The following is an 11,719-nucleotide window of genomic DNA, read 5'->3' on the forward strand; positions in this document are numbered from 1 at the left end:
GGAAAGCTGCCGTTTGAAAATTTTAAATGCTTCAAAAAAACCATTCTGTCTGGTGGCCTTATATTGCAAAATGAAGGGTAATTTTGTGGTAATGTGTTAATCTTAAGTAAAACTAAGGTGTAACACTGAATTGATTGACAATTTATACTTTGTACTTTAAAAAACACTCAAAAGAAGTGAGGATATTTTGACTCCTGAGGACCACAGGTGAATGGCAAATGGGAAGACATTATGAGGGTTAAGAACAACCCTCCTGCTGATGGAGAGAACAGTGTTTGAGTCTGTCCACAGTGAAAAACACCAGCTGACCTCTGATGTTGGACAGAAGCACAGGAGTAGAGGAGAAATCCTCACAGACACTTTGTTTATGGTGTTTACACTGCACGTTTGTGAAGCTCTGTCAAATATTAACTATAGATTCCTGATAACCTTTTGTTTATAAATGAAGGAGCTTCAGTGTGTTTAAGTTTAGCTCTCTGTGGCTCCAACCACTCAGTGTTCCTTCTTTCTTAAAGCCCTCTTACACACTTAGACGGTCCTGCTTACACATCAGTATTCTGCAAACATTAAAGGAGTCATGTTTGCTTCTGCCATGAGTTGTTGTGTGAAGCAGGCAGGACTGGACCCAAACGCAGACTCATGGATGCAAAAATAAGCTCAAAACTCAACGAACGGAGAATACAAAACTAGACTGGGGAACATAGGAAGCTAAACCAACAAACACAGCACACAGCCAGGTATGAGGGAGATACCTGGACAGAGGGAAACACAGCACTTACACAAGGAATAGCAAGGCTAGAGAAACAACAGGGAAACACAGCTAATCAGACACAATGAGACAGAGGAAGCAAAACCGAACATAACACACATTACAAAGTAAGACAGGAAGTGACATATACAGTGAGAACCAGACAAACACACACGAGCTTGAAAATAGTACACGCAGACATGAAAACATGTGACTGACATGAGACTGGGGAGATGAGACGGAACACAGGGAGACAAACACAACACCAGGTAAGAGAGACACACAGAGACACACCTAAGAGGGCGAGGGAGAGGGGGGAGAGAGACAGGGAATGAAACACAAGAAAGAGGACATAGAAACAGAAAAGGGACACACACAAACACAGAGAGGGACACAGTGGACAGACACACAACTGGAACCTAAATGAAGAAGGAACTAAAACATAGGAGACTAGTATATTAACCTTAAATAATACAATAAAATACAAGAAAACACAAAACGCTGTGTCAAATGATCAGAATCATGACAGCTTCATCTAATATCTCTATGTTGTGTCTTACTTTGTGTCTGTTTTCTGCTTCTCTTGTAGCTGAGACTTGTTTGAGTCTCCAAGGCCTGCTGACCTTCCGTTTCATTAATAAATACTTTGTTAGGTACAGATGAATGAATGCTACAGTTTAAATACTGAACCATTAATTGAATTAATCATGAGTTGCAATACGACAGTTGTATTTATAAAACCCTTATTAACACACAAAGCTCATTTTATGATCTGTATATGTATAAACGTTCATGTAAATACTTTATTAATCACTCACACAGACTTTATAAATGACTCCATAAATCATTAAGTTTCTAAATAAGCAGATTGTGTTTGATCGTTAATCAGCTAAACATTTATATCCAACATTGACAATGTGAAAGTATATAAAGCCACAAGAGGAGGGAGTCCAAAACCCTCACAAGTGTATGATCCACAAACAGATTTAAACATGTGTGAAATCATTTGTCAACAAATTTAAACAATTTTATAAACACACACATCACAACCTGAGTAAATATGAGTCATTTATGAGCTTTAACTCTTTTTGACTTTAACATCAGCGGTCCCCAACCTTTTTTGCACCATGAACTGGTTTATGTCCACCAATATTTTCACAGACCGGCCTTTAAGGTATCGCGATAAATACAATAAAATAAAACGAGTACTGATACAAAAAAAGAGAGGAAAAGATAATTTATTCATAACACACGGGAAAATACCCAGGGAAACTGAGTTAAGGATGAAAATCCTGAAAACCATAAATTTCACACCTGAGCCTCAACTCTGGCGGCCCGGTACCAACGACTCACGGCTCGGTACTGGTCCATGGCCCGGGGTTTGGGCACCGCTGATTAACATCAAAAACTTTCAGGTAATTTTAAGTTTCATTATGTTTGAGTTCTTTTCATTCAATAAAGCATGAGTTTTGAGACTCTTTAATGCTCTCGGCTCTGCAGAACTCAAGTTTAAGATGTACAATCTGAATATTAGTTCAGGTTTTGCTCTAATTTAATTTAAATATCTCTGCAGATGCATCAGTCAGGCAGAGTGCAGACTGTATGGCTCCCCAAAGATAAGGGTTAGGGTTAGGGAGCCTAGCTGTTTCTTTTATTAACACAGCCAAAAGTGATCTTGATTAAATGATCCATGGAAGGAAAGAAATGTACCAAAACTTTTATCCAGATTATAATTTTGAAGAAATGGACCCAGATCACAGGAAAGGATGAATATGAATGGGTGGAGAGGGTGGAGAGGAGCTGCAGGCTGAAAATCAGACATCACCACCAAAGTTCGTCATCAGCCAAGAAACACACGAAGCAGGAAAAGAGACAAAAACTGATTCAGGATCAGAAGGTAGAAACATGCAGGCTACAAATCCAGACTGAGGAGAATCCTCTGCTCTACAACTAGGTAAAAGCATCAGAAAGACCTCTGAGACATTTCATTGGTCCCACAGCCAACAGAGGGTGGAGTCATTACAGATGCTCCACCCTTAGCAGCTGAACACTCTCAGGCACGTCAAAGCAAACACAGCTTCAAAGCTTCAACACAAACACTCTACAGCTCAGAAGGCATGCTCAGTGGTGACATCGGCAGTGACATCATCACCATCTTTATCCAGTCCCTGTCCTCCTCTATCACGCTGGCTCATCTCTATGGAGACGGCTGGTTTGTTCGCTGTCTTCCTGCTCCAGCAGATGGACAGCAGCAGACCAGTGGAGATGAAGTACGGACAGAAGACCACTAGATGGCAGACGAGTCTGAGCACAGACTCACAGGGAAGAGGAGGAGGACCTAAAAGAGGGCACAGAGGAGGAGTTAGGCAGTGTTCTTGTACTCCAAGTACTGCATACAGTACACATATAGCTAACCTGTCTTTAACCACACTGAGCCTGTTATCTACAGCTCTGACCTTTGACCCTCAGGTGTACATGTTTGTGGGTCAGATCTGATCCAAACCTGCAGGTGGTGAAGGTGGAGGTTAGACTGTCAGAACTCTAGATAAATATTATTGATAATATTACTTATAATTAGCCAGAGTACCCAGGGAGACTTCACACAGACATGGGGAGAACATGCAAACTCCACACAGAAAGACCCGGGCCTGATGGTGGAATTTCGTGTTCTCCTCGAGTACTCCGGCTTCCTCCCACAGTCCAAAAACATGCAGTTAGTAAGTAAGTAAGTAAAACTTTATTTTTATAGCATCTTTCTAGATAAAAGATCACAAATATCTTCACACAAGGATAACAAAGTATAAAACAAAACAGACAACAGTTAACAAAATGCAGTCTAAAAAGATTTGTTAGTAGGGATAGGTTAATTGAAAAATCTAAATTGCCCACAGGTGTGAATCTGTGAGTGAATGTTAGTGCGAATAGTTGTCTGTCTCTGTGTGTTAGCCCTGCGACAGACTGGCCCAATGACAGCTGGGATAGGCTCCAGCGCCCCCTGCGACCCTGAAAAGGATAAGCGGAAGTGACTGAATGGATGGGATACTTATAATTATTCCTGAAGAGGCTCAGACTCAGTTTGTGACTGACAGGAGGATTTTTGGCCAGACAGGTGTAACCCATGGTTATTTTATTGTCAATTGTATTCTATTTTTATTCTAATTTGAAGTGTTACTGTTTTGTTAAGTGCTGAGTTTTCCCATGTACCGTGAATGCACCATAGCGCGTGCGTGGTGACTTTCTTTCACTACATCCGCCTGCACGGAGCTAGATGCGCAAAGCTGTGTGGAGATTCAGTCCTGTAACGTGTTGCGCTATGGAATTAATGTTTTCTTTGAAGAATATCCAGGTGAGTCTCACAGTTGCAGTTTAAGTTGTGATTCATAGTCCAGTTTCTGAGCGTAAAACCAGTCAGGATACTATGCTTGTCGGAAATGTGATGTTTGTCTTAGAACCTGCTAACGATTGCTTAGCTGTGTTAGCCTGTGGAAAGTATGCTAGCGTACCCACATGTGCTCCCTGGGCTAATGCGTTTACATGTGAAGTTTAGCTAACACACCACGGAGACACTTTTCATGCTTCATGATTTGCAGTGAAATGTATTTTTGTTGATAAATTGTTATTGGCCAATAAGAACTGTATAGATGTGTGATGTGTGAGGAAAAAAGGGATAACACTAGAGAAACTCATGTTTTATTTACAAGTGAAGTGATTGCACTGCACGTTGTGTGCAGGCTGGTTTTTTTTTATGTGGTAGAAATCTGCTGCAAGGACTGAGCGGTGCCGTCTAAGGACTGGATGCCACTGGAGGTGCCTAGAAAGGACGTTCTCAATCTGAAGGCCACCTGTTCACTTGGAGGGTGGTAGGATGCAACGATTTTTTTTTTTTGGATTAACGGTTTTTCTGAGATCTCAGGATGTTTTATGTTGTTACTTTTTTCCTTTTTGGGTCAGATCTGATTCCACTTAACACAAAAAAACTGATGCATCAAAAAGCAAACCAGTGACTAAGACAATTAACACTTACTAAGAACCCTGAATACTAAGTGCACTGAAACTGAAATGGACAGCCTACCTAATACATTTATGGACACTTTAAGTATTGTACATTGTTGAGATTAGATGTTTGAAATGATTTAAATGTTTTGTTCATGTCTATTGTTTGGACCATTTAAATGTTGAATACCTCAAATCACTTTTCTCCCTTTAAGTTGTTGTCAGTGTCTCATTCTGAGTGGAGGGATATTCCTTCTTTAGTTGAGTTACCACTGCCAGTCTCCTTACGATCCTAACTGAACCCAACAAGAGTAGATTCTCAAATATTGTTTTTTTTCCTTGACTTTGTATGACAGATTACTGTGGATTCGACTGATTTGGACTACTCAGTTAACCCTTGGATGCACAACCTACCAGCACCTACAACTCTTCCACGAGTGGGGTCAAAAATGACCCCAAATAGAAACAATGCATTTTGCTATAAACTCGGTTGTTATTCTTCAAAATCTTTAAAAGTAAGAGTTGTAATATTTTCATATTTGAGGTATTCCTCATAAACATGATTTTGACATGAGGCCCTTTGCATTTTTATTTTATTTTTTATTATTTTAAGAAATTGTGGTTTTTGTATCCTTGTATCACTTTTGTATGCTTGCTCGGCATATACTGCGAAGCTGGGTCTTCCCTCTGAAAGGTACAAGTTGTTCATCCACTGTAACACAATCACTGATGATGAATTTCTGCCTGCAGTTGACCAGGAACAGGCCCCATATGTAGCAGAAATCTGCCATGTCGTTTGTTTTCAGTCGGTAGGCTCTGGTCCTCTTGTCATCAAAGTGCAAGAAACGGCGATATCTTTAAATCTTTGAATAGACATAGTGGCCTTGAACAATGGGTTATGCAGAGGACTCCCAAAAGCACACTGACTGGTACATCCCAGTTCTTCTCACTTCCTGCAAGGATGGTCAATCAAATGAAGGCCAGCTTTTGTTTGATTAAATTTTCCACTCTTTTTCCCTTGTCTGTGGCGACTCTTCATGCCTCCATGTTTGTGCATGTCAGCACCTCTTCTATTATATTATCAGACATGAACATCTTCCATACATCTGTTGGGGAGACGGTACTAAACCCAGGTGCAAGCCCTGGCCGACTAATTCAGAATATTGTGGCTAGAGCAGTAAGATGGGCTCATTCTGTTAGACTAAATATCCATTTCCTCTTCAGAGGACTCCTCTGTATCTGACTGGCCTTGTTCAGTGGGGGGGACAATAGTCTGGGTCCTCTATATCTGAGATGTCAGATTCTGAGTCAGTGCCTCCGATGGTCTCTTCATCCCATCCGTCCTGGATCATTTGTAGGGCCACAGGGATCCTTGCTGGCCTCATAGCAGCCATGTTACTTTAGATATTTAAAAAACATCAGAAAGTACGATGTTTGAAATGCACAGGAAACTATAAAACAGGGCTGCACATAAATAGTCCGCAGGTGCACATTCGCGGTCAAAATAAAGACGCGTACCAGATAAGAAGTTGGGACGCTCGTTTGTGTACATTAGATGTTCTGGAGGAGGATAGACATTTGTTCAGGACTCTTAAAGATGTCGAAGAAGCTCCGTAAGCAATTACTTTGGTGTTCCTCCACCACAAAAGAAGCACGTATTCTTTGAATTTCCGGGAATACTTTTATTTTTACAGCGAATGCACACCTGCGGACCACTTATGTGCAGCCCTGACTATAAATGATGTATGTTACTGTGTAAAAATTAATTCTTGATCCATCAGAAGTGTAAGTGGGACAGTCAGAGGTGCTAAGAATGAAAGTTTCATAGAAGATTCCACAGGAACTGCTTGGGGTCATTTTTGACCCCACTTGTGGAAGAGTGGGGTAGTGATACAAAACCTGCATTTTTTTATAAATTAATGAAAAATAAATAAAAATGCAAATGGCCTCATGTTACAAACATATTTTATGAGGAATACCTGGAATATGAATAAATTACAACTTTGGATTTTAAAAGATTTTGAGAAAAAACAACCCATGGGGTCATTTTTGACCCACATGTGCATCTAAGGGTTAAAAAGGGTGACAAAGGGTTAGGGCAGAATTAACCTTAACCCTGTTCATAAGGGTTTTACTTTGAGGACAACAGTATTTAATGAGTCACACGATGTGAATTACAAACTCTGTGACACACATTTACTCTAACAGTGAAAAACAAATCCTGCCTTCTTCTCCTCCCTGAGCCTGGTTCTGCTGGAGGATTCTTCCTGTTAAAGGGAGTTTTTCCTTCCACTGTCACCAAAGTGCTTGTTCATAGGGGGTTTTGGGATTAGAGAAATTATTTTACTGCTATTGTCCATATTACCATTGCATTAATAATTAATAGTGATATTGCATTTAGATGTTTAAACATATTGGCACCCAATTTAGCCTTTATTACAGGTGCAGTTATAAACATTTTAAACTGTTGAGTTGAATTTATAATCCTAAATGCTTTTTATAATCTTAAATGTTTATAGGCAGATTACATTGCATCATATGAAAGGCTCACCTCTGAATATAATCTGGGCCTAAAAGTCTTGACAGGAAATTACATGCTTTTGCAGAGCGTGCTTTTGCAAGAGCGAAACTAAAAGCAGATTGTAAGTGTAAGTAATTGTGAGGGAGCTGTTTGGATGATGCTATTTGAATAACCAGGTTGTTTATTATTATCTGTTATACTTTTATATTCTTTTATTAAGCTTTTAGTAGTGGTTCTTGCTTAAAACATTTACTCAGTATATTACACATATAGTTTCAGTGGTGTACGTGTGGCCTTCTCTCTGGTGGAAAGGTTACAGGTTTTAGCTGGTGAGGGTGAGGAGGTGAAACAAAGTGCAACGGAGGCCATCACATACACACACAGTAGTAAACTCATTTGTAGCTGAAGAGTTCAGACTTATTTTGCTGTAACTGCATGTTGTGCCTGCATACGTGACAGTTTGTTGCAGAACTGAGCTTGATGTTCCAGAAGATAGCGCGGGCAGGACGAGTGACAGGATGCACCTGCCGTGGAGACGAAGACAATGTTCTTTTTCAAATTATGTTAAAAGTCATTGTGGTTTTGATTTGACGTATGCATGTATTGTATCTGCTTAATGCATGAAGGGGCGTTGTATTACCCCAACCCTATAAAACCTTTGGTTTGAGTATTGTTTGACAGAACAAAACTGATTCTGCACAGTGTTCATCTCCCACGCGTGTGGTCATTAAAATCAATTGTTTGACCAAGCTCTTCTGGACCATGGTTGTTTTTACTCTCGGCCTCAATATTGAACCCATAACAGGGGTCATTGTTGAGGTGTTAATCTATCGTGAAATGGAAAATCAAGCCATGATAAACATTCCCATGATCTGCTGCACTTTATTTATTATGTCAATGTTTTCATGAAGTCTTAGCTGGACCATCACTTTGAATCATATTGTTTTCTCTTCCTCAGTACAGGTCAGATTATGTCTCCTACACAGACCCTTGCAGGTCACACAGTTAGAATGCATCCCTAATGATGTAGAAGAAGCTGACGAGGCTGGGTCACAAAGACCAATGACAAAGGTCACTTGACAACACTTGAACAGCTCAGGAGCTCCTGTTAACTCTGTGAATGCAAACAGAGCAAACACCTGGAGAAGGTCCAAGCCTAATGGAGTGCTCCCATTGGTTCCTCCTCTAAGGAACACTTTAGCTTAATTCCTTCATTCATACTTCACTTCCTGTTTGTTTTTACCTTTAACTCACCTGCAGAAACAGTCAGAGCAGACAGCAGCAGCACACACACACCTGTAACAGGAGGACAGAGGTCACTGAGGGTCACTAAAGGTCAGAGGTCATCATGAGGACAGAACAGGTGTAGGAACATCAGCTCACCTGCAGCAGTCAGCAGAAACAGGCCTGAAACTGAAGAACACACTGATCAGAGATCAAAAGGTCACATGACCAAAGAGAACCATTCAGACTGCAGTGATTGGTTGCTGTTCCCACAATAATTCACAGCGCCATCCAGTGGTGGAAACACAGATATATCTTGATGCATGCTCAATCATCCAGGTAAGTAAATGCCAAAGAGTTGATTCTGTTCATCCTGACGTTTTCAGTGGGAGAAACGTTTCGTCACTCATCCAAGTGACTCCTTCAGTCTCAACTTACTGCAGGTTTCCCTCATAATCAGTACATCTGCATAATAACTGAAATTGCACCACTAAAGGAACAATGGGCTGGAAGGTCAGTTTATCATCATTAATATGCAAATTATCATCACCATTGTGTAACAACGACTGACCAAAGACCACTGATCAAAAATCATTGAATGTTGATCATTTGTCAAAGCTGCAAATGCACCTAAAGAAAGCTCCAGTGATCCAGGAGAGAAGTGTAATAATAGTTGCTAGTGAGGAAACTACCCACAGGGGGGCACTCAGAATCAATAACACAAAGAAGGAGTGAGTGAGCGCAAGAGAAAATAAACAGCTAGCTAAACAATGTGCCATTCATGATGTTTTATTCATAGAGGAATAAGAACATTACAAGAAGGGCAACCACTGCCTAAGCAAAAACCCATAACAATCCTGTATGTGTCACTAGTAGTACTTTGTAGTAAAACATGAGTATGAACTTATACAAAATTCAATTCAATTCAATTCAATTTTATTTATATAGCGCCAAATCACAACAAACGTCGCCTCAAGGCGCTTCATAGATACAGAGAAAAATCCAACAATCATTTGACCCCCTATGAGCAAGCACTTTGGTGACAGTGGGAAGGAAAAACTCCCTTATAACAGGAAGAAACCTCCGGCAGAACCAGGCTCATGGAGGGACGGGGCCATCTGCTGTGATTGGTTTGGGTGAGAGAAGGAAAAACAGGATAAAAGACAATGTATAAATACTGGCATTCCTCCTGGCACTTAACAGTGTAAACTATATTACTCTGTTTGTGTCGGGAAAGGAAAAACTCAATGCATCATGGGAATCCCCCGGCAGCCTACGTCTATTGCAGCATAACTAAGGGAGGATTCAGGGTCACCTGGTCCAGCCCTAACTATATGCTTTAGCAAAAAGCAAAGTTTTAAAGCCTAATCTTCAAAGTAGAGATAGTTGTCTGTCTCCTGAATCCAAACTGGAAGCTGGTTCCACAGAAGAGGGGCCTGAAAAACTGAAGGCTCTGCCTCCCATTCTACTTTTAAATACTCTAGGAACAACAAGTAGGCCTGCAGAGTTAGAGCGAAGTGCTCTAATAGGGTGATATGGTACTACAAGGTCATTAAGATAAGATTGGGGGCCTGATTATTTAAGACCTTGTATGTGAGGAGCAGGATTTTAAATTCAATTCTGGATTTAACAGGAAGCCAATGAAGGGAAGCCAAAACAGGAGAAATATGCTCTCTCTTTCTAGTCCCTGTCAGTACTCTTGCTGCAGCATTTTTGGATTAGCTGAAGGCTTTTCAGCGAGTTTTTAGGACTTCCTGATAATAATGAATTACAGTCGTCCAGCCTGGAAGTAATAATGCATGAACTAGTTTTTCAGTGTCACTCTGAGACAGGATATTTCTAACTTTAGAGATGTTGCGCAGATGGAAGAAAGCAGTCTTACATATTTGTTTAATATGTGCGTTGAAGGACATGTCCCTGGTCAAAAATGACTCCAAGGTTCCTCACAGCATTACTAATAACTAATTGGTGTGTGTTACCCGGCTTCATGGATAGATAGAGCTGTGTGTCATCTGCATAGCAGTGTAAATGTATGCTATGTCTTCTAATGATGCTGCCTAGGGAAGCATGTATAATGTAAACAGAATTGGTCCTAGCACCGAACCCTGTGGAACACCATAATTGACCTTATTGTGTGAAATGAAGTTTTTATTGATTATAAGATACACTATATATCGGTTTCATATTGGTATCGGCAGATATCCAAATTTATGATATTGTATCTGACAAAAAAAGTGGTATCGTGCCATCTCTAGTATTTAGTAGCCAAAAACTGATCCACCCAAAGGACCGGGTCCCCCGACACAAACAGAGTAATATAGTGTACACTGTTAGTGCAGGAGGAATGCCAGTATTTATACATTGTCTGTATCCCTGTCTTCCTTCTCTCACCCCAACCGGTCGCAGCAGGGTGGCCCCGCCCCTCCACTGAGCCTGGTTCTCTGCCGGAGGTTTCAACCTGTTAAAATGATGTTTATCTCTTGGGTCTGGGTGCCGTTTCCATCTCTGGGGGTGAGGAGTACCTGGACCCGGGGTATAGAGTATGTTTGGGGAGTGTGATTGTGTGTACATGTCCATTTACGTTTATTCCTGCGTTGGGTGAGTGCTGAGTGTTTGTATATGTGTGCATGAGGGTGGGAATGCATGTCTGTGTCTGTGTGTGCCTGTTTGTCTGTGTCTATATGTCAGGTCGGGTCTTAGACTTCACCTCTCTGGGAACTCCAAGGCCCTCCAAAGTGTGGAGGCCTATCTCCCCTCAACCACACTCCCTGCCGGTGACTGATCCCTCAGGGGTCGGTGCGTTGGTGGTTCTTGGTGTCCGGGGCTGGGCGCTCAGGTATGTACCAGCTCACTCCCGGTGACTACTTGGCGGGGCCTGGCGCCTGCTGCTCGGTCAGGCCTCTTCCGGGCGCGGGGGGGCCCTCGGGCCTCCGGCCTCTGTGCCTGCGGCTCGGTTCACTCTGGCACAGCTGGCTGCCGGCAGAGCCGGTGGGGCACGCCGGTGCAGCCCCCTCTAGCTTCTGCCCGGTGGCTACTGGGTGACCCCTCATCTGGGGATCCTCAGCCCTTCCCATGAAGGTGGCACGGATGCCCCTCCGGTGGTCCTCCTTGGGCTCTTGCACTCTGGGGCCTCTGGATGTCTGGGGCCTGGATCTCCTCCATGCCTGCTTCATGCCCTGGGGGACGGGGCTATGGCTCTCTACATCCTCTAGCAGACCATTACATGGTTTTTT

The 11,719-nt window shown here is 41.9% G+C and overlaps 2 protein-coding genes across 2 annotated transcripts in view; both read right to left on the bottom strand.

Annotated features, from left to right (window-relative positions):
* The window catches only part of LOC146520984 (uncharacterized), a 49,935-nt gene that overhangs the window by 26,659 nt on the left and 11,557 nt on the right, over positions 1-11,719 (bottom strand). The gene's annotated exons all lie outside the window — the stretch shown is intronic.
* LOC146520987 (uncharacterized) overlaps positions 2,464-11,719 on the bottom strand; it is a 10,508-nt gene continuing 1,252 nt past the window's right edge. Inside the window, exons 2-4 of the mRNA XM_085146572.1 lie at positions 8,646-8,675; positions 8,517-8,558; positions 2,464-3,086 (exon numbers count right to left, since the gene is read on the bottom strand). Of these exons, the coding sequence (XP_085002698.1) occupies positions 2,857-3,086; positions 8,517-8,558; positions 8,646-8,675 (302 nt within the window). The 3' untranslated portion in view covers positions 2,464-2,856. The remainder of the gene's footprint in view (positions 3,087-8,516; positions 8,559-8,645; positions 8,676-11,719) is intronic.

Source organism: Neolamprologus multifasciatus, chromosome 3 (assembly GCF_963576455.1).
Source record: "Neolamprologus multifasciatus chromosome 3, fNeoMul1.2, whole genome shotgun sequence".
In the NCBI taxonomy this organism is placed as follows: Eukaryota; Metazoa; Chordata; class Actinopteri; order Cichliformes; family Cichlidae; genus Neolamprologus; species Neolamprologus multifasciatus.